The 24,193-nt window shown below is 38.2% G+C and overlaps 1 protein-coding gene across 1 annotated transcript; it reads left to right on the top strand.

Annotated features, from left to right (window-relative positions):
* On the top strand, positions 1-22,170 carry SLC26A4 (solute carrier family 26 member 4). Its single transcript, XM_040061979.1, has 20 exons — positions 1-155; positions 495-634; positions 2,734-2,844; positions 4,471-4,661; positions 5,114-5,278; positions 7,919-8,071; positions 8,181-8,263; positions 9,196-9,343; positions 11,654-11,767; positions 12,536-12,613; positions 12,794-12,889; positions 14,117-14,223; positions 15,543-15,612; positions 15,940-16,032; positions 16,136-16,231; positions 17,107-17,337; positions 18,914-18,968; positions 19,288-19,433; positions 20,609-20,692; positions 21,196-22,170. The coding sequence occupies exons 1-20, from the start codon at positions 1-3 to the stop codon at positions 21,217-21,219; spliced, it is 2,340 nt and encodes a 779-aa protein (XP_039917913.1). The 3' UTR covers positions 21,220-22,170.
* Positions 22,171-24,193: the final 2,023 nt, after the last annotated feature.

Genomic DNA, 24,193 nt, shown 5'->3' on the forward strand with positions numbered 1-24,193 from the left:
ATGGCCGCGGGCGGGCGGGCGGCCGAGCCGCCGGCCGAGCTCAGCCACTACGTGGTGGCGCGGCCCATCTACAGCGAGCCCGGCTTCCAGGAGGAGAACGAGCGGCGGCCGCCGCTGCCGCCCACGCTCCGCGAGCGGGCGCAGGCGGCCTGCAGGTGGGTCCGAGCGGCGGGAGGGAGCCGGGGGGCGCCGGAGGGCGCGACGTCCCGGCGCCCGCAAACTCCACCCGCCGAGGGATGAAGTGCCCCGCACGCCGGACTGCGGGCAGACACATCCCTGCTCCCCCGCGTATCGCAGCTGCCCGCGCGGTGCTTCTTCAGAGAGCGCGCTCTTGACACCAGTACGTGCCCCGTCCCTGTCTGGAAGACAGGACTGTGACAGTCACTGCGCCTTCAATTTAAATGTGCATCAGCTCGGCTCTCTGTCACTTCGGGGTTCCTGGGGCGCTCCAAACGCAGCTCCGTGGGGTGTATTCATCACTTGTTTTCTCGCAGATGTTCAAGGAAAAGGGCCTTTCAGATTGCCAAGTCCTTTCTGCCCATCCTGGAGTGGCTGCCCAACTACCGGGTGAAAGAGTGGCTGATCAGCGACATCATCTCGGGGCTCAGCACCGGCCTCGTCGCCACCCTGCAAGGTAAAGCCCGGCACGCCGGCGCTCCGGCCCCAGAACGTCCCTATAAGGGAGCCGGCTGAACACAGGGACGTTATGCAGATGGAATTACGAATCTGAGGCTTGTTATTTAATACTAGATATTAGGTATTATTTTGCAATAAATAATTTATGGTTTTAATTCATTCCTTTTTCTTTCCTTGGCTAGAAGATTTAAATTTCCTGTGATGTGCTATGAGGATGTATTTAGCTTTTTTTCCCAGGCGTTTTACTCGAAGAGTATTTATTTTGATATTTAAAATTTTAATTACATTGTGATATATCAGATAGGTTGTGTGGTTTGTTTCTCTGTCTTTGTTGTCTAAGCCTATAGTTCTTCTGTAACTGCCTACAAAATCTAGTTATTCCCCTAAAATAAGTACCCCTCTATAAAATATCTACCCCTCTTTAAAATTAATCTCATAAGGTTGTTCAGGTCTCTACAGAAGACAACCCTCAAGAAGGTGGTGGTGTATTCATTTTTTAAAAAGTTAAACTTGATGGATATTTAGAGTACATGGCTTGCAAATTTAAGTTTTCCTTGCTTCCTTATTCCATTTATTAGTAAAGGTTTCTGTAGATGAACAAATAGGAAAGTGGCAGAAATAAGCAGAAATTAGTTAAAATAAGCTACTTAAGGAAAACTCAGAGGGCCTGCCATCCTGCCTGAGGCAGCATCTGTCTAAGACAAGACTGGCTATAACCCTGACACATCAACCACACTCATTTCTTTAATCTCAGTAGACTTCTTATACTATTTTCACAAATTTTTCAGGACTGCAGCAGGCAAAACTAGATGTGTCAACCCAACACTTTCCCTCAAAGCAAATTAAATGTTTGCAGAAGGGGACAAAGATTTACACTGGGAACAATGAAAGCAGTTTACGCATTCCCGATTAGACACAAGTATTTCCTCCTGTCTGTTCCCTTGGAGCATGCTAGGAAGGCAGAGACTGGCAGGAAAAACCCATTACAAACTTCTGCCCCAGGCAGAGGGTGACCTGAGAAATAAAGAAAGTGATTCTTTCCCGAAGAAGAATGTCAGAGCTGGAAGATCTTTGCTGAAGGTAGTGGCACTGTTACAGGATCCCTGTGCTTCTGTAAAAAGAACTGGGTTAGATGGACCTTTCATATTGCTTATAACAGATGTTGTGCTTGTACTATAACCTCCTTTTTTTTTTTTTTTTTTTTTTCCTGTGGCCTGATTTTCTCTTAATTACAATCCATTTGTAAAACCAAATTTTTAAACATACTGTTTGGTCCCCCACCTATGCATTTAAAAAAAAAAAAAAAAAACCACTGAAATTTTAGAAAATGCATTACAGGAAAAATTGGCCAAAATGTTTGCAAAAAAAAGAGGCTTCTAGGATCTTGAGGTCCCTGAAGTCCTTAATTCACAGCAACTACATGTGTTGTTTGCAGTCCTCTTATCAGCCACAGTAGTATGACCAGGACTTCAGTTGTTTGAACTCTGACAGGTTTTGGAGAATCTTTGAAAGAGAATACTATACTCTGGCTAACTGGGATGTGATTTTGAAGGCAATTTTTTATTGCTTGCTGGATTTGACAGCTTGCACAGGTATGCAAAGGAAGAAGAACCGAGACTCTCAAATTTATGTGACTTACTATTGGTAGATTAGTTTTTAAGCTGCTACTGGGAAAAGAAATGGCCCTATTTTCACAAGAGCTGAAGATACTGAAGCATATTTGTTGTGCAATAATTCAGAGTCTTGCGCTTGAGATTTCTGCCTGTAACTAGAACCTTCAGCTATCCTCCTTTTCTCTCAAGAGGCACACAGTCTTGCAACAATGTTCTTCACTTAAGTTTCCTATCTCAGCCTGTGTATTGAGCTACCTATGCAAATACAGGAACATCTTTCAGTCCTTACTCATTCAGCTAGCAGCACGGGGTATACAGTCATTGATACTCACTCACATGTGTCCCTGCAGCTGACTTACAGACAAAACATATTCTAAATTGCATCTGGACCAAAGCAGTAAATCTTTCTGAAAGTCTATCCTAGACAAGATAGTAGATTGCTGAGAGATTTTAAATGTGATATTTTGATGATCTATCATTTCAGGTTTGGCATATGCTTTGCTGGTTGCAGTCCCTGTTGGATATGGTCTCTATTCTGCTTTTTTCCCCATCCTGACATACTTTTTCCTGGGAACATCAAGGCACATCTCAGTTGGTAACTGCATGTGTTCAAGTTACAGTGAATTATCTATTACAAAGTGTTAATCCTTACTGCAGACATTCATATTTCATACAATATAACTACTTTCTGAAACAAATTGGCTATGGTGAATATTAATATTGGTGGATCTTGGGAAATTAGGGCTTATTTCTTCTTTATACAGGCAATTGTGCATAATAGCTAACTTCAGGTATGCCCCTGTTTTGTGCTTCAATTTGTACTGAAGTTTAAATCTTGTCTTTGGCTACCCTCTATGCAAGAAATTACAAGATAAAGGCCTCAGTAGGCAGTATGAATGGCAAACACTTTGTCTATCAGCTAAAGCTCAAGATGGCTAAAACAGAGCTCTTTTAGTCTTCTCTGCAAGTCTTACTTGCTGCATCCTTGTTTCATTACTGTGGACAGTATCTTCTTCTTGCCTGTCGTGGAGACCCAGAACTTTTGTATCCACTCCAGCCTCACTCTAGGTCCTCACATCAAGGCTATGGGTAAACCTTGTTGATTCTGTATTCTTTCTTTAGAATATGAGGTTTGTTTCCTGTCAGTTCTCACATTTAAAATTCTTGTCACAGCTTGATCACTGAAGCTCCTTTTTCTTCATTCTAACAAAACCTAGTCTTTCCTTGTTCATATCTACCAAGAACACATTGTTTTCCCCTCCCAGAGCATCACTTTCTTCTCTGCTGCATCAAAACTCTCTGTATGTTTTCTCAACTTTGTTAGCCTCTTCCTACCCTACCAAGCAGCTCACATTTGCTATCCAGATCTGACTTGTTATGCCTACTTATGTGGCATTCCTACTTTCTAGATTGTCAAACATTTCTTTTTATGCTTTTCCCAATGCTCTTATTCATGAAGTGTCCTCTAAGGTACCTGTAAAATTTACTTAACCTTCTTGAAGACATTTTGTGACATTTTCCTTTTCTGCATAATTTTCTGCAACAAATATGATTACTTTTAGATTGTGTTTTGCTGACACAATGGTAACTTTTTTCTGTTTCTTGCCCAAAGTATAGTTTCAGTCATCTTAAGCGAATGTAATAGCACGATACTGCCAAAAGATGTGGTCCTACCCATTGGATCATGTTCCTGCCGCAACTGTGGTGTTGGGATCCCTGATCATGTGGCACACAGGATCAGCTGAAAACTAACCGTGACAAAAAAAACCCCCAAAAAACGCAACCAACCAACCAACCAACCAAAAAACCACAAGCATACAAAGAAACCACAAAACTTAAAGAAATAAATGTTACTTTCACCTGGATTGGTGATCTGGGTTGTCTGGTTGTGATGCTGATACAAAGGAGATGGTTGGAGCTTGTTGAATGTGTTGCCCCTTTTGGCCTCGGTACAGCCTTAAATTGGCTCAAGCAAAGCATGAAACTGCACTTGTATGTGTATGTACAACATAAGTTATTTAAAGAAGGAGCATTATTTAAAGAAGGTGCAGTATTTTTTTCTCATGTATGCAGTGCCTTCAGCTCTTGGCCCCCTAATACCACCAATGTACCCCAATTACAATCTTACACGGTTTTTCTGTCCTGGGGTTTCTTGTCTAGTCTGATAAATGCTTTTTTTCCATGTGTATTAAACTTTAGTGTGTTCTGTTTGTCATTACAGGTCCATTCCCAGTAGTCAGTTTGATGGTGGGATCTGTTGTATTGAGCATGGCCCCTGATGAGAATTTTCTCATAGAAGGCAGTAATGCTACAGGGACTAATGGCACTGGGGCACTGATAGACACTGAATCCAGAGATGCACAGAGAGTGCTGATTGCTAGTACTCTCACATTCCTGGTTGGAATTTTACAGGTAAAACTGTTGACTTGAAGACACAAGGTTGACACTGCTTTAATGCTAATGGCAGGAAAATGCCTACTATGTCAGTCAGACATTTTCCTGTAGTAGAACACAAAAATGAAGGAAAGCTATTGCAAACTTTTAAGAGCTTCTTATCCTGTGTAGAGTGTCTGACAGCATGACTGGGAGTACAGAGAGCACAATAGCCCTGTAAATGCAGACCAGAAGACCTGCATGAAACTGAGTACTAATGGTGCATATCCCAGAGCTTCCTTTCACACATTTCTTCAGGTCTCCTTTTTTTCCTTGGGTGGATGATACTAAGCTATGCTAGGCTGAAATGGGGGAAATATCATCCTAAGACTCTGCATCAATAAAGAGAAAAAACAAAGCATAAGAGATCTCCAAATAAAAGTGTACCTTTTTGTTATTTAACAAGCTGTTATTCTTCATGATTTTTCCAGGTTATATTTGGAGTTCTCCAGATTGGTTTCATTGTGAGGTATCTTGCAGATCCACTAGTTGGGGGGTTCACAACTGCAGCTGCTTTTCAAGTGCTTGTGTCACAACTGAAAATAGTTCTGAATGTTTCAACTAAAAATTATAATGGTGTCCTTTCCATAATATATGTAAGTATGCTCTTCTAATCTGCTTTGGTTTTATGATAGGTATTTTTACATAATTGCTTAACTTCTGCTTCCATTTCACACAGGGACGGTTCATATATATGGTGGTAAGTATAGGGCATTCCTTTAGTTTTCACTTTCATGAAGGTCTGCAGTTGCTCATTTATAGCTGTGGGTCTCTAAGTAGCTGCCTTTGAGGTTCCCCAGACAGAAGGTCTAATTGCCATCTTTTCAGACAGAGCACCTTTTCACATGAAGTTTAAATGTGATTATCCAACAAAACAGTTTTTCAGTCCTGGAGACTAGAGTTAGTCTCATCCCTTGCTTTCTCACTTATGGTGAAGGACATTTATTAACCCTGTCAGGTCATCTCCCAAAGCTGGCCAGTCCCAAGGCTCTTTACACTTAAACCAGCAGGTCATTCTGGCAAAGGGCATCATTCTCCATTTCACACTGTAGCCATCCGTGTGAATACCTGAAGGATAGAGATTCCCACCCTTTGGCCAGGCACCTATTGGTTAGCAAATGTCAGGCTGACTGTAACTGTCACAACTCCATTTGTTGATTTTATAGAACATGCTCAAATGGAGAAAAGTTTAGGTTGCATTAAAGAAATACTGAATTCCTAGAGGTCTTTTATTACAGAATATTACCCTTTCCCAGGAAAATTATTCAGAGTTGTGTCACTGACTTCAGCATGAAGCTATCCAGGTTCACAGTGTTTTAGATCTTCCATAGCACTTCATATTAGAACAGCAGATTTCTAAAAGAGGCTGTTCTAGGAAAAAAAATGTCTTTGGAGATTTTACCTTCCAGTTCTGGCAACCAGACTAGCAAAAATACAATAGACATCTAGATTAACAATAATAGGATGAATAGGAAAAAAACATATTTGGAGATTTTACCTGCTAGTTCTGACAACCAGACTAGCAAAAATACAATAGACATCTAGATTAACAATAACAGGATGAATATAACTATAAACAGCAAGGTAAAAATTAGAAAAGAAATCTGGACTATTTGTGGGGGTAAAAAATTAATATCTTATAGGCCTTTTCAGAACTAATGAAAGCTCTTCCCCATAGAACAAGGAAAGTTAGGTGAGACAAAGTACTGTATAATTGACCTTACAACAGACCTGGCAGAATGATGGACTCGTTAATCCAGCATTTTTTTCCATCTCTTTGTTTATTGAATGGCTTAGTATAATACACTTTTTAAAGGGACTACATGGTTCTTCCAGCTCCGGCAAGCCTGAGTGGGATGCTGACTTTTTAGGTTAAAGTTCAAGCTTCTATGTTCTTGCAGGTGAGCCAGGTCAATGTGTTTGCAGGTGCATGTAGAGCAAAGAAATTGTTATTTCTGCTCTGCTCAACCAGTGATTTGCTGTGTCTGCGTCAGCAAGTTTTGGACTTGATTCAATAGTGTTGTTTAACAAACTGCAACACCAAACATCTAACATCAACAGAATCCACAACCAAAGTTAGGAAGTTGCTGTTTCCCTGTGAAGTGAAGCAGTCTAAGGGGTGGTCAGCCATTCCTATGGGATCTGTGGTAAGCAGTAGAATGGGCAAGAAATGGCTTCAGTCAACCAAGGGAGGGCGTCTGATTCAGCGTTTCAGGAAGGCTTCTTCTTTAGCTTAGAAAACATCTGATTAAGCACTTAAATGTTGCATTTCCAAACCAAAGTCTGTTCAGAAAAGTGGGTGTAGTTCTGCTGCTGCAAACCTTCTCTTACGTTTAAACCAAATGCTCATTACTGGGGGAGCTAACCACGATGCAAGAAGTCTGTTTCTAGCCCCTTTTCTACCAGATAGTTCTGCTACAGCTACTTCACTATGCATGGGATAATTACATTTTCTTGGAGACAGGAAGCAAGTGAGAACTACCCTGATGCTTAGGAGGAGGACAGAGGAGTATTTGTGACTTTCCTGTAACCATCCCTTCATGTTTTCTCTGTACAATAACTTGTAATAAACAATAGGATGAAACAAGGGCACAGGAAGGGCAGAGAAAGGAGCTGCCTATTGTAGTCCAGTTGTAAGTGCTCCAATGTGGGGCTGAGCTCTGTTGGGAGGGTTAATTTACTGCAGAGTGATGTTTAGTGGCTGCTTTTCTGAAGTGCAGGAGTCTCCATAGCCTGGTAGGACCTGTGTGTTCACACTCATTCTGCTTGTCAGCAGTGGAAATAGGAACCATGTAAGGCACAGATCACGTGTACTGGGCATGGAGTGAACCAGAGCTTTGCCCATGGGTCTGCTAGCTCTCTTTAGAAAAATGAGGATCTCCTTGCTATTTGTCAAAGTGAAGAAGCTGCGGATCTTCCCTTCCTTGCTCTGATATAGGTAGAGGTAAAACACAAGTAGAGAGTTAGCTCTTTTTTACTTAGTACTAATTGACTAAAAATTGGGAATCAGAAGCCCCCTATGTGGACAATTCTTGCAGTTATGCTTTTTCCATTAAATTTGTTATTAAATCCATTTACTGATTCTGTAGCATCTTGACAGTACATTTTCCTCTGGCATGAATGAAGAAGTTACTTGGCCTTCTCCAAAACACTATGGGTCTGGATCATCTCATGAGTATTTGCATGTCCTTCAAGTAGACATTGGCATGTTTTATGTTGTCATTTTTATTTTTCAGACTCTTGTTGAAACATTTGAAAAAATTGGTACCACCAACATTGCAGATCTTATTGCTGGACTCCTCACCATTTTTGTCTGCATGGTAGTTAAAGAAATAAACGATCGGTTCAAACACAAGATACCTATACCTATACCAATAGAAGTTATTGTGGTAAGCAAAGGGGTGTAACAAAAGCTGAAAACAGATAAAATGGATGGGTCTAGCTATAGGAAGACAGGAACTCTTTAAGCCTTAAAACTGTTGTTTTCTTTTATTACAGACAATAGTAGCCACTGGCATTTCATATGCTGCTGACTTGGAAAAAAAATACAATGCAGGCATTGTTAAAAGCATTCCAAGAGGGTGAGTGTCTTTGTTTTGTTGGAAAAAGGTATTATTTTAATTGGCTAAAAATGACTGTAGTAAGAGAAAATGCATAAAAGAAACATTGAGAGCTGTAACCTGAGTTTAGAACTCAGATCTGGAGATTTTCTGAGTTTTACTTCTGGCTCTATCAATTATGCTACCTAAATATGTTGCCTAGCTTTCCTTCTCCTGTAAAAATGGGCTTAGAAATGGCTAATTCACGAATTCCATCTGAAAATTAATTGCTTCCTGCTCATGAAGTGGATTATGGAAAATGGTCCAAAAAAATAAGGATATTTAATAAATTCTGCATAGATTTAATTTCTGTAATCCTGAGTTATCCCACTGCAATTCACATTAATGCTGCTACAGTTATCCCAATCAACTTTGTCACTTCCATACTCATAGGAGCAAGGATGTTGAGGATTACACTGGTAGAGACTTCCAGTTGAAAGATTTAGAGCACTTCACAGTAGTAACCTTCACATTCCATTTGGTATTCAGGGCTTAATTAATTAAAATTTGTGGAAACACAGTAGGGGAAAAAATGCTTCTGAGATCTTAGTGAAGTATGTTAACAATAGTATGAAGTGTCATTAACATATTTATGTAATTCATCATACTATTCAATATTCTTTATTCGATGCTTCAAAAAATGTAGTTTTTCACTTTGCTATCATAAGGCCAAATCTCAGTCATGCTGAGAACAATGGGAGCTTTGTTGCTGACTAATAGCATCAGGATTTGGGCTGGGGTGAGCTAGATAAGCGTGTTCTGTATGTCAGTGGGCTGTTTCCACCTTTTTATTAACTTGAAACATTACGCTTCATATTATAAGCAACCTGTATGCCTCCGCCTCAAACTCCTTGACAGCTCTGCTAAGAACAGAATTCAAAGTTAGTAACACTAATATATTTTCTAAATGCTAGATTTTTGCCTCCTGAGCCTCCAAATGTCAGCCTGTTTTCCCAGATGATTGCAGCCTCCTTTTCCATTGCTATTGTTGCTTATGCTATTGCTGTATCTGTGGGGAAGGTGTATGCAACCAAGTATGACTATGCTATTGATGGAAACCAGGTATGTATAACCAAAATAGTTTAAAAACATAGTGAATGTAAAACATGCTGATTTATGTAGCCAAATGAAAGAAACACCATTCACAGACATTTTTCAGACAAGCACTGAAGGCTGACAGAAGAAATTCTTTCAGCTCTTGAAAAAAAAATTAGCTGAAATGGCCACATAGAGAAGAGCCAGATCCATCTTCAGTATGGGCTTTTCATTTCCTTCTGTATTGGTTTAGTGACTGCAGTAGGTCTGAAAGGGCTGAACACTGTATAGGGGAATTTTCTGGTGATGTCAAGTTGACATGACCTAGCAACCCTCTTTCCATTTCTACTTGTAAGGCATATTTTGAGGTGGGTTGCTTGGGCAGATGAAGGCACTGTTGAAGTAAAAAGTTGCTCTGGACAGCTTTATTTGGGCTTGGTCTTAATGGAGGATTTGAATCAGCTGAACTTCACAGTTAATAAATTATTGTACTTCTCAGCATGACACCAGTTTGATCAATATAACTATACTTGTAACCTAATAGATCAGTCCTGCAGGTTCACAAAAGTTAATGCCTACCAGCATATGAACGTGCACTAAATGGCTGAGCTGCTTTAAGCATTGGTTTCTAGGGGCACGTAGCTAGAATGTGACATGAGCTGTGCATCACAAGCTCTTTCAGGATTCCTGCATTTGTCCAATGTCTTTGCCAGGGGTTATGTTGCTTGCCAGTGGTGTGGAAATAAAATGTCAGAAAGCTTCCTCATCCTGCATCTATGCTAATTTTTAATTTTATCCTTTAAGCATATTAGAAAATGCCCTAACTACAACAAATAGATGAGTATTTTGTTTAATGAGTCCTTTATTTTAGTACTAATTGATGACATAAAGATTGACTTTAGAAACACTGGTTTGCAATGTATAAGAAAATTATGTTTCTGTTTGTCAGTTTACAATCCTCAAAGGTTGTATCTGCTAACACATGGTCTTAAAGTCAACCAAAATGCACCAACTTTCAGTTTATAAATCTCAAAGAATAATGTATAATCGTAGAAGTGCTGTTTATGCAGTTCTGTTGTTGAGTATCTTGTTCTGCCAGCAGTAATGTGCTTCAAAGATACTGATTAAATACTGTAGTAGAAGAATTAATTTATAAAAGCAAAGTGCCTTCCTTTCAGTACTATGTTATGAATTTTACATGTGGCAAAGGTTAAATGCAGCCCAGGATGATGGACAAATACTTTATTTGATCTGGAGAAGTTAAAATAACATCATAAAAGCAGGTAGTAAAATAGTTTTGAAGGATGAGTTAATACTATTATCTACCATTGTCTATATTGTCTTCATAGATCCAGATTATTAATGTCTAAGAACACTAGGAACTATACCTTCAGTATTTTCTTACAGATCACAGCAGTTACATGGGAATAGGCATGAATCATTTAGGTCTGTTCCTGCTCCTGTAGGAGGACATTTAGAGCTAAATGAAAATGTACAGGAAATGTAATTTTGTAGAAAAGTAGGGAGACAGTCAAAATCAAATCTTAAATTATTTTTTAAAAGCTTGCAGTGAGTGAAAAGCTCCTGTGCTTGTGTCAGCTTGGTGAAAACAATGTTTCTTTTATATGTGTCAATTATATGGGGTTGGTTGCAGACAGCTCCCAAATCCTTTATTTCCCAGCAGAGGAATGGCCCAGATCCCAGGACATAAAGCTCCCAGGGTCCTTGTCACTTGAGCAGAAAAATCAGCATCAGTAGGTGCTGGCATCTGTGACCCTGGGGCCTGAGACTCAGCGTGAGTTCATTGGGATGCTTAGAGGGGAAAAAATTCTGACTCAGCAAACTAGAAGTTTTCAGTGCAACTGTGTTTTATTGCAAGGTTCCTTAATAGTTCTACTACTAATACAATGCTCTGCATTAGTTAAAGGCTTGTCTAAACTCAGACTGTTGTACTGATCAAAATAATTTAACTGATGATACATGGGAGTTAAATTTATTCTAGTACCCATTTCTTGATGCAATTATTCCAGTGTAATTCTTAGAAATGTCAGTTTTGGTAACATTGATGGAAGTAAGCTTTAAACACCTTTGAACTCAGACAGGTATGTCCACTTCAGGGGGAGTACACCAACTTCTTTGTGTTGGTTTCCAAACAGAGGTAGCTGCACTGGCACAAGAGGAATTTGTGTAAATATTTAACAGCTATTACTAATTCATTCTCTTCTTAATATTATTGTGTTATCTACTTTATCAACTACTGCAGAAGCTATTGTCTTTCTCCATTGAAAAGATGCCTTCAGGCATCTTCATTTACAGCATTATCCAATTATCTTTCAGGAATTTATTGCCTTTGGGTTGAGCAACATTTTTTCAGGTGCCTTTTCTTGTTTTGTTGCAACCACTGCTCTTTCAAGGACTGCAGTCCAAGAAAGTACTGGTGGAAAGACTCAGGTAATGACCTCTTCTTACTAGTAGTGTGCACAGGTAAATTTAATTTTGTGTAGTACACAGATTTCACCGTGAGATGAAAACAGTCCTAAAATGATTGCATTGCTGGCACATGGAAAGCCACGAGTGTGTTAGCAGCTCTGCTCTAGCAGTGAACCATTTTTGTAGCTCTGCCAGAAGAGGGCAATCAAGTTTTACATAGCATGAGTTACTTTAGGGGTCAGAAATCTTTTAACTCTAGTTCCTCAGAATTTAATTTCCAATTAGAGGACTGAGTTTGTCACAGTAGGATGTGGGAGGAAATCTCTCCCAACTGGCCATGATAACTTTAAGCTCCCACGTGCTGGCCTGAGCAGCTCTGCCGTTTGTCATTCACCATCAGCCATGGAACATCTTTGTTATGTTGAGTGAACTGTTTCGTTTTACCCAGCTACGGTTGTGTGGTTCTTAACAGTGAAAACCCGCAGGTTATCCAGCAGCTCCTTTTCCAGCTTACACACAGACTGCTCCGTTCATTTGTCTTTGTAACATAATCCCTCAAGAGCTACTACCTTGTGTTTATTTAGACTTCCTGCTTAATTGAATTCCTTCTGTGTTAGCTGAAGTGCATAATGGTTGCCTGCATATGCCTAAACACAATGACACTTTGGCAGGTCTTCCTGTTCCTAAAGAAATGTCATGTGCAACTGTTTGTACCTTTTTCTTTGTAATCCTAGAAACAGATGCTAGAATTGTAGTAAGTTCATTTCCTATAAACACTGTTCTTTGCAGGTTGCTGGTATAATCTCAGCTGGGATCGTTTTGATTTCTATTGTTGCCCTGGGGAAATTGCTAGAGCCATTACAAAAGGTACTGTACTCTTCCTCTGCAGCACAGCCACATCAGATCCAAATGCAAGATTAAAATCCCTCTTTAAACTGTGGTGACTGATTCCAGACAGGGCTGTGGTTTACAGTGTGTCATGTTCGGCATTATCTTAAAATGCATCTTTGCTTCTGAATACCGCTTTTTCATTATTTTTCTTCACAGTCTGTGTTGGCAGCTGTAGTCATAGCTAACTTGAAAGGGATGTTCTTGCAAGTGTTTGATGTTCCCCGTCTATGGAGACAGAATAAAGTGGATGCTGTAAGTAACCTATTTTTTTTTTCTCCTGCACATTTCTGTCCAGTTTGTTGGGTTTTTTTTACCTTTTAATGCCATCCAAGTTTCTCTTAACTACCACATAAACAGGATTTTGAGGAGTTAACATCAGAAAACTTTTATGTGCAACCTCAAAATGCAAATGCCCTGAGATCAGTAAAAGTTTCCCCATTTTTAGGGGAATTTCCTTAATTCATGTACATATATTTATTTTGTTACCCCATAAGCATCCCATTTGCCTGAATAATCTCAGCCAGCCCTCAGAAAAGATGGGTTTTTGGTTGTCGCAAGACTAATCCAAGCTAGAATGTGGATTCATTTGGCATGCTAAGGGATGGATGAAGAGACTTTTCTTATGAACCACTATAACCAAATCTCAGGGTATTTGCTCATATCTCCCACTGTGTATTCTGTGGAACAGACCATTGTGGCTCTTGGTGCAGAAAAATATTGCATGGGAAACATTTCTTCCATGCAGTCCTTACAGTTCTTAGATTTTATATTGTCATTGGGTAGTACCTGACTTAGATCTCAAATATTTTAATCAATCATTTGCTGATTTATGCACAAAAGATCCCACTGACTTCAGAGAGAAGTGCAAGCACTCAGCTTTTTAAAAAATTGAGTCTACTGCATGGGCAGTGATGCAGGAAAGAAGTGAGGAGTGCACTTCAACTGTTCTGCCTGAATATTCAGTGGAGATCTTAGAGAAGTGCCATCAACCTGTTAATATGAACTCCCTCTCTTTGCAACAGTTCTTTCTGATTCTCAGATGTCACTGAGGAATCCCTTTTCTTCCCTATATGTCTGCACAGGGGGCACCTTACAGTATTTTATGTCTTGGTAAAATAAAACTCTTTCAATTTTTAAGAAAGATAACAAAGATTGCCATCATTAGAAATAAGTAAACGCAACGTTTAACTGTATCTCCTTTAATTTCACCAAAGGAATCAGATCCTTAAAAAATACTGTTATGTTGAAAATCCCCTTATTTCCTAAAAAGCTAACTATGCCTAATAAGATAATGATGGACGAAAACATCTTGGAGGAAGAAGAACGCTTTTGTATGGAAGTCAGCTAATTGCTAGTGTGCTAAAATCAGTTCCAAAGTTAAAATGTGCTTCTCACATTAGCTGGTCTAGTGTTTCTTTAGCATGACGAGGATTCATATGTTAAAATTAAAATACTTTATGTTTGCTATTTCTTCTCCAGATGATCTGGGTTTTTACATGTATAGCATCCATCATTCTGGGACTTGATTTGGGATTACTTGCTGGCCTTTTGTTCGGATTGTTGACAGTTGTGCTGAGAGTTCAGTTGTAAGTAATATAGTATCAGAAATAATTCCAAGTTTTATGTTATGAAAAAGGAAGATTATATGCTGAAACACAAGATGATTTGTGGTCCAGTATCTGCTTGGGTTTACAAAAATTTTAAAATTAAAAGATCTCTTTCTTTTAGAACAAGACATTCTTTGTGTGCTATCGTTTAATTACACTGATAAAAGAGAAGCTGCATTATTTTATCAGTATTTCATATCGTGTTGGCCACCCTGGTGGTACTTAGCCATATATTTTGCATGCACCCACATAGCTGAGTTCTGAAAAGGGACAGGAACATTCTAGATCAGATATAAACAGATGTATGGCTTTTGTAATTAGTCCATTCATTATAGTAAACTCTCTGCAGGCAATACTACTACAGTATGTTGCACATGCCAATAACCTTTTCACTTATTGCTTATACAAGACTGATTGTATGGCTGTAAAAGAGGAGCAAGAGAAAGCATGAAAATAAGAAAAAATAAATTGTGCTTCTGGCTGATTTGTTGCTGCGTAAAGAATATATGTTAGTGGAATGGTGAGAAAAAGTGGATTTCAAGAATCTTATTTGGTCATCTTGTTAGTTTTCATTGATCTTTTATCTGAAAATACAACATAAATAGTAACTAGCATTACAGAAGGATAGTTGCACTGTCAACAAATGCCTAAAAAAAAAGCTTTTAAAAAGTCATTACATTATATAAATTATAAAAAATATAATTTGAAGAGCCTCAAAAAAAATTCCCAAATTCAACTCTGATAATGTTACCAAAATATAAAGGGGAGATGAGGCCTTACAAACTTGAGCACAATTTGCTTCTACTGTTAAATATATATCTGGAAGCTGCAAAACATTTTGGTTTTGTTATTGACTGAAATAAAAATTAAAAAGGTTGGACAAAAAGATTTTAAAAATCTGAAAATAATGTAAATGTATTTCAGTTGATTTGAAATGGAAAATGTCATCTTTTTTTTTTTTTTTTTTCCAGTGTAAAAAAATAGGGTTTTTTTAAATTTCAAGCAAATTAATCTGCTTTAAAAATATTCTTCTGGTTTGGAAAACCAGTTGAACAAGTTGTTCACTCAGCTCTTAAATCGAAATGGTGCATCAAGTAGGCTGAGACCAAAGTACCTTGTTTTATAAAGGCCCTTTCACTACAGTGACACAAAATAGCTGAAACACTTTTGCAAGTCTGTTAGTTTGGCATTAGAAGGCAAACTACAGGAATCAAAGACACTTTGTATGCAGCAATCCCTTCAATTCTGTGAGTGCCCAAGTAAGACATTTACCCTCACTCTATTTTTATTTCTGTCAGTCCTTCATGGGGAGGCTTTGGAAACATTCCTGGCACAGACATCTACAAGAAGGTCAAGGACTACAAAAATGTGAGTAATTGCTGAGTTGTTTTCCTTCAGTCTACACGTCAGTGTAATAAGAGGTTGTGCATTGCATGTTGTACACAACTTGAATTTGGAAGTGGGCTCAAAGTTAACATTTCAGCATCATCTTCATCCAGATAGCTGGTCCATCTTGCATGCTGGGGCTGTAAGCTTCCAAATTCTTGTTGATGGTTGAGAATCCCTTCAATCATCAGCAAATCCATGCAATTTTTCTAAAATTAGATATGCAGTTGAACTGCTGAAAAAGTTAAACTGCTTCTTATTAGTCAAAATATGGCTGTTGCTGTTTAACCTTATATTCTTTGGCAATAGGTTATAGAACCAGAAGGTGTGAAGATTCTCAAGTTTTCAAGTCCAATTTTTTATGCTAACATTGATGGACTGAAAAGCAGCCTCAAATCCACGGTAAGGGATAAGTTCAGGGTTTGGAAGATTCTTAACTAACCTTGAGATTTCCTCAGAATTACACCTGAGTTAAGTTATATCATTTTGGTCTTTTTTTCTGTAGGTGGGATTTGATGCAGTCAAGGTATATAATAAGAGACTCAAAGCACTAAGGAAAATACAAAAGCTAATCAAGAAGGGAAAATTAAAAGCTACTAAGGTAGGTCTTTATAAAATTATTTATTTCTATTTTTTCTTGAAATATTACTGTTGGAGCTTTTTAGTTAAGGCTTAATTGTGAATTATTCTGTACTCATCTTTAAAACAGAGATGAAAAGTGTGACTTACTATGTGGTAGTACAGTTTATAAGTAGCATGGAGAATTTATAATACAACTTAACTTAGAGTTTTAGTAAGCTAGACCCTAACTTAACTTAGAGTTTCTAACTACCCAGACCCCCCGCAGATCAGATCTTAATACATGGTTTAATGTATCAATATAAAAATCATAATCTAGACTTATAAATGACATGAAAGAAGATGTGTCATCAATACTCAGAGAAAACAAAAGCGTGCAGGCATCCCTGGCCCCTGGGGGTGTCTTACTGTCAGCACCATTTTTGGTCCAAATTTCCCACTAAGGACTTGCCATAGTCACTGCTCTGTGCACTGTTACACTTCCCTTTTCTCTGATGAGGTCATCAACTACACCTAGCTGCCCATGTGCCTGGGACCTTCAAAGCCAGCAAGGAAGGGAGAGATCAGCCTGGTGCCCAGGAACCTTGAGGCTGGTAGGGAGAGGAAGAAGAAATCAGTTTGATTGGTTTAATTGGTTCACAGGACCTTCAAGACCTGAGAATGAGGGAAAAGGGAACAAACACATGACCTGCTCAGCCACAGAGAATGACTTCTTTCCTTATAAAATGACTTTAGTCATGCTAACCACAGTACCAGGATTGGGAGTGAGGGATGCTGGTCACAAGTGTCTGTCTTGTCAATTCCTTCAACAGAAGGTACAACAGGGTGGTATTTTCTGTAATTCCCAAACTTTTCCCATGATTAAATTCTATATTCCATATGTTATCTGCACATTAGAATGGTATCATCAGTGAGCCTGGTATTAATAATGAAGCTTTTGAGACTGATGAGGAACCTGAAGACAACCAGGATATTCAAGTTCCCACCAAAGAAGTAGAGATCCAGGTGGACTGGAATTCAGAACTCCCAGTCAAAGTAAACATCCCCAAGGTGCCCATCCACAGTCTCATTCTTGATTTTGGAGCAGTAACCTTCTTGGATATTGTAGCTGTGAGATCAATAAAAACGGTAAGGGCATTTTTTTCTGATGTTCTATGAAAATGAAACTAGTCAATAGTATGTAAATCGAGAGCTGTTAGCTGAAGTTAATTTCTGAGTTTTTAAAAGTATGTTGTTGAAAAATACCATCAAAATATAAGTATGAAAAACACCACCAAAGATAGAATATTTGTGGTGTGTGTATTGTAAGTGTGAAAAAGTGCATCGAAAGAACAAAATGAAGGTTGCATAGTCGAGTACTCAAAAAATTTAACTGCAAAATGTAGTCCCCTTACATGCATATATTAGGAAATAATTTGTTTATATATTTTCTTTCCACGTGCCTACTGCTTTAATCTGGGCACAGGATGATGCTCACTGAACACAGGGATAGTAAAAATTTCATCTTACCATCCCAGTTAAGTCTTTAGCCACAAGATTAGTTCCTTCCTTCCTTCCTTCCTTCCTTCCTTCCTTCCTTCCTTCCTTCCTTCCTTCCTTCCTTCCTTCCTTCCTTCCTTCCTTCCTTCCTTCCTTCCTTCCTTCCTTCCTTCCTTCCTTCCTTCCTTCCTTCCTTCCTTCCTTCCTTCTAATTATGAAGGAAGAATGATTCATTTCTTTATAGTATTTTCTGTGGCTAGTATCAAGTGCTCCATCAACATTCATTAACTTATCTTCAAACTCACAGTATATAATAAGAGGATAATATTCCTTCCTAGGAAGAAGGAAACAGGGTGTAAAGATTAAGGCCAAGTATTTCCATTATTTTTTGCGGCCCAGTTACAAGTGCGTAGGACCAGATTGTTCGGTCTTCAGTATTTTCTGATATTTTGTATATTCAGATTGATGCTTTCACTAATTTAATTTTGCAGTTGGGACTACTTAGCCTATCTATAAACCCAGATCTTTACCATGACTCAAGTTTATCAATTAACAGAAACAGAATTAATAATCACCTCTGAAAACACGGATCTAAGAGACTTGCCTGCCACCAGGGAGCCAGGGTTAGATTCTAGTCTCCTGCCTTTTAACTAAGTGAAATACAGGAGCAGTGTGTGCCTTGCATCAGCTTCCTGCCTAGCTACATGGGAATATGGGGTTCATTGACATCACTCTCTCCATATGTGTATTTTTCATCCAAGAACAGGTCCATCTGCTGCACTGCAGGAGGGGAAAATCTGTGTAAAAAAACATGCCTGTGCCACTGAATGAACGAGTGTATCATATCACACGTACATGGGGGAAATAAAACTCACTCAGACCCAGGTGGTCTCGCTTGGAGAGGTGGTTATTTGAATTTTGAGAACAGAACAACAGCCTTAATTGTCAGTGATGCCTGTGTGTGTAAAATGGGTAGTTGCACTTACATAGTTAAGATAGGCCACTTCAGCAACCAGGAACTTAACTACTGGATCTTGGAGTATAGCAGAGCATAGCAGTATCTTAATTATGATAAATAAACAAAATGTACTTTGTGGAATGAAGACAGTCATAAAGAAATGAAGTGTATGTGCCTCTACATTACACAGACGTACAGGCATACATGTATTTTCTCCTTACAGACTTTATTTATTGATGTCCTTGTTGCATTTTTTTTTTTTAATAGATAATTAAAGAGTTTGAGAGAATTGATGTGAGAGTATACTTTGCTTCATATCAAGGTAAATATCCAAGTATTTCTACTTTCACTCGTGCAAATAATAAAATGAAGGTGAGAAGGGATCTCTAGATGTGTCTGTGGTAGCATCCACACTAATAAATATGTGAACTGTTACACTGATAAGCATTGTTGGCTGCACTGGGACACAAAAAATGATGGGGTGTAAAGGAAATATGGAAAGTAAAATCAAGGCTAAACTATAACTGATGGATTCATTTGGCTGTACGTTTCATTTCTGACAGTTGCAACCATGTATTTTAACACTTATTTCTTAAATTAATTCATATTGTATAGAGCTGCTATAAATTTCTTTTATTCAGACAACCTTATATCTCAGCTGGAACGGGGTGCTTTCTTTGATGACACTGTCAGAAAAGACATTTTTTTCTTGACTGTCCATGATGCTGTGCTCTACATAAGAAATCAAATGACATACAGTGACAACCAGGATCCCATATTTGAGAAGGTAAGGATATCCAGCAGTACCTTTCCCTTCCTTCCGGCATCTAGCACTCATTCTTGAAGTTTCTGTGACACATTTGAAAATTAGACCTAGAACTGTAGTACAAAAAAAGAGGGAGTGTAGTAAATTGGGCAGCTTTTAGTACATGGGTATTTTTCTAGATCAAAGGAAAGATCTATCAATTCTAGGAGCTTGTTAGTGAAAAGAACTTGAGAAACAGAGCACACACGGAAAGCACTTCATCCTCAGGCATATTTTCTAATTTCTGACTACTGGCATCTTAAGAACCTCATCAGCTGGAGGTTGCATTTGGAATATTACATTTAATTGTTACAGATGCAGTTTTCTTCAATGTGTCTGTAATACTTCTTTTGGAACCTGTGACACTATCCTGTGGAGATGGGTTTTCTATTTTTATTTTTACTTTATTTATTGATCTTATTTTATATGACAAATATTTCCTGCTTGGTTTAAGCCTGCTGGACTTCTGGATTGTTAGCTGTGATGAATAATCATTCCCTGCTCCCTTTCCCAACACTCCATAGACTTCTGATCAAAGCTATAATCTCACTCTACTTGGCATGTATGTGTACAGAAGCTGTTCCACACTGGTGTTCATTCCTGCTGCCCTTCTCTGTGCATTGCCTCGTTGTATTCTGTATTTTTTTTTTTTTTTTCGGATAACCAGAACATTCTGTAGTATTTAAAGATTCGCTACACTCTATAGCATTTAAAGCATTTAAAGGGCTCTCATTAGGAAAATGGTCATATAATATCCTCTTTTCCTACCAATCACAATTACAGTATTATGAATAAATAGAAATTAAAATTAATAATACTGATAATTAACTAGGATAGTACCCTTATTTTTTGTAACTTGTTCATACTAATTTTTATAGTAGATATTAACATTTTTATAATGCTATAGAATGGTTTAAAGATAGATTTTATTTTTTTTACAAAGCCATAACTAGTCATGTGAACAGAGGCCCAAAGGCTCTGCAATTTATAAGTTCATCTCAGCTGAACTAAATATTCATCTTTGTCAAGGAACAGTAAAAAACAGGCTCTTCTAAATAGCGGAAGTTATTTTAAGGTACTTCAAAGTAAAAAAAAATCAGTTTCAATGCTATGGACAACATGTAACTCATCATGTTTCTTAATTTCTTTCTACCAAGATCTCACTCATGCAGGAATCTAAAGAACCCATAGAGTTCACAGAAGCCAGCCAGCCTGATGATGAACTTGATGTTCAGGAAGAGGTATGCACTTTAGAACTGAATGTGTCTATTCCTCTGCCTGTAGCCTTGAGTCACGCTGTGAGAGTATGGCCCTCAGCAGGTACCTTCTCCATACATAAATACCCTCTCTGGATACTGAAAGTCAATGGTAAATGGAGGAAGTCACATTTTCCTTGAGATGGTAGTAGATTCTATCTGCTTAAGTATCTCCTCATCCCTCTTGCTTTAGGACTACTTTTGCCTTACACAGGCTTGTAAATAGATCTAAACACAAGCTAGGTGCCTAAAAGAAGGCTTTGTAAGGTTTGAGGCATCAGAGTCCAAAATGATGATCAACCTTCCCCTTTCATTCCTCCTTCTAACAAAGCAGACAGCTTCTTGCACAATCAGCAGTTTACAGAAGTTACTTTCTTTGTACTTTCACTGAGTTTTTAGTTTACACAAACATGTAATTTTCCCAGGTGGTATATACTGAGAACTAACCACGGCCTGTTTCTCTCCAACTCTCAAAACCATTTCTCTAGGCTATGCGCCGACTTGCTTCCTGAAGGACTGCGGGCACTGCCCTGCCTGTGAGTGCACGGCAATATTCACGCACCAATTCTATCTATACCAGCATTTTCTGCTATGAAACCAATCTTTGCACTTGAAGAAAACCCTGATTGTTTGTCTGAATGATACAGATCTCTATAACTCTCCAAATTTTAGCTAACATTGTCCCAGATATATTCTGGACCTTGATTCTGCAAGCACTTTCTGCTATGATATGTATTAATAAAAAAGAAAATCAGAAGACTATTGTGAAAGATGTACTCAGTTTTGGGATTAGTCAGGAAGAAGTTGCACTACACTTATATCAGTGTGTACAGGATGAAAAGCTGCTCTGTGGTCTGCCCAGGAGAGTGGAAGAGACCAAAATCTTTGGATGGCAAGCCTTTTGTTCAATATTTGTACAAAGCCTAGTGAAAGGGCGGGAGTTCTAGCTGGCCAAGGCTTTGAATTCTAGAACATTCATGTGAGAGTATGTGCTGACAAGCCTTGAGAAATGTACCACGACCATTTTTTTCAAGCAATTCCTTAAATTGCTGCAGGTAGTTAGATCACTGAAAGAGGTGACAGGTGAAATTGTCACACGAACAAAAAAGAGCACTGAGCTATGGTAATACTTCAAATAGGAAAAGTTTCTAAAGACCCTTGGATATGGGTTCATTAGTTCTGTATTAATCCTATTGTAGCAAGTCTTGCACTACTATTAATGATTGTCCCTTAAATGAAGGGCAGACAGAAGATTATTAAGATTATTTTGGCTAGGTTATATAATCTTCATCAAGAGGCAGATCATGACATAAATTAAGGAGAACCTTAGTCCCTGGGTACTTAATGAAATCTGTAAAATTGATACTGAAGTAAGAAAGTCAGAATGTGACCTTGTATTGAGGTTGGGTTTTTTTGTTGTTGGTTCTTTTTTTTTTTTTTTTTTTTTCTTTTTATGCAATATAGTTGTGGTTTTCGTTTAATGAATAGTTATATTTTTATAGTTTTTTTTCTTTTAATATTCTACATCAAACTGCTGCTGTTCTTTTACAAATGAAAGTTCATAATGCACAAGTGCAATAATTTACACACGATAAAAATTTGAGCAGCAAAACTTTAATCCTTAACTAATGTTCTTAATTTTCATGAAAAAGAAATGTATTTTGATGGAAAACAAACTGCTACCTTAAATTTTTTAGCATTACATTATTTTTTTAAATGGGAAAAAGCCCTGCATTTTGAGGAAATAGATAAAAACTGAAGTGTAAGAAATGTCCAGGTACAAAATGCCTTTAAGTTAACAATGTGGAAAATTAAATTCATTATTTAATTCTCCTTACTTGATTACATCAGAGAAATTTTCCCACATTACATTGCACAGATATTTCTGCTGCGGGTAACAGTGGAAAAGCTAAGCACTAAAGAAATTATTCTGGCTTCAGCACCTGAGTGAACTCTGTCAACATCAGTGAAAAAACAATTCTATAAACTTCAGCTGGTTGGACAATATCTTACACAATAGGTAACAGCACCACACCGGCATCTGTATTCTCTAGTAAAGGCACAGACTTCAGCCTTCACAACAGCGAAGTTTCTCAGCACAGACACTTGAACTTAGGTGATGTTGGTGCTCCAGTCCAAGCCAGCAAACAGCAGCGTTGCATTCACAATGGACACGGGCCATTTGTCCGTGGGATGGGCATCTCCACCATCTGAAAATGAGGCAAGTGTTGAAGAGGCAAATCAGACCACTCTGTACGTCTTCAGATGGAACTATTAATTTCTGTAGAAACTAATGCTTCAGCCCAGCCTGTGATTTGACAATTCATGCTTTTAACTCAACCTGTCCTCCTTCTGTCCCCTTGCCAGCCTCTCACAGGAGGTTGGCACTTCAGCCCACCTTACTGGCCTGAAGTTCCCATCAGGCCGTGGCCCCAACTCCTATCAGCCTGACTACTGGAACAGTTGCCAGTGCACAAGGCCAGTGACATGTTTTTTAGAAGCTGTATTGCTTTACTAAAACAGATGTACATTTTAAGTAAAAAATGTACATCTGTTTTAGAAAAGCAATACAGCTTCTAAAAAGTAAAGTACAGAAAGTGCTTACTTCTAAAAGTAAGTAAAAAGTAAAATTTTCTACCTGGTAAGTGAGCTTTCAGCTAATTGTGATGCAGGACACATTCTACAGAAAAGATGGTAAAAAAATAGTAGTAGTGAATTTTATTTTTTTTTCTCAAGAAAACATCTGCACTGTGAAGTTTGAGTACAGATTCTTACTTGACAGAGATGTCAGTACATTATTCTTTGAACTTTCTCTAGTTCTTGTCTGTACAGACATTTAAAAAGCAATTAAATACTCAACAGTCTTCCAATTCCTTTCCAAATACGACATTGGATCTGGGATTAATTGTGATAAAATATGGTAAAATGCACTTATTCTTGGCCTGTGTATTTTTTCCAGGCATGGTTGTTCTCAATTTAACAGGCATAAAATATCAAACTTTTTCTGAAAAACAGCATTTCTCTCAAAGCCTACAGTGGCATAGAAGAGGTAATATGCAGAATGCATTCAAATACCTAAGTGGTTATGTGCTTGATTTTCCATGTATCCATCAAAATTAAGCATACCAAAATAATGGAATTTATAATGAAGCTAAAATTCTCTAGAGTTTTGTACTAATTAAAATATCTTTAAGTTGTGTAACTAGATGTGCTTATCTTTTTCCAGTAGGATGAAGAAGTGGTATTTTTGTATGCATTTTGGGTATTACTGTTCTGTCTTTGCAAGTCAGATATTAAATTTGGAGATGTATTTTAAGCTTTTTTACACTTTTAAAAAGCTGCATTTGAAAAGTAATTGTACCCATTAACTAGAAAATAAAGTTGTGCATACTGAAAATGTGTTTCTTGCATCTGTATATTGGAGGGTTTCTTGTTTAGTTTTGGGTTTAAGTCTTCTCTTTGTGAATTCCTATTATGGGGAGGTAA

The sequence above is a fragment of the Hirundo rustica genome, chromosome 4 (genome assembly GCF_015227805.2).
Source record: "Hirundo rustica isolate bHirRus1 chromosome 4, bHirRus1.pri.v3, whole genome shotgun sequence".
NCBI classification, from domain to species: Eukaryota; Metazoa; Chordata; class Aves; order Passeriformes; family Hirundinidae; genus Hirundo; species Hirundo rustica.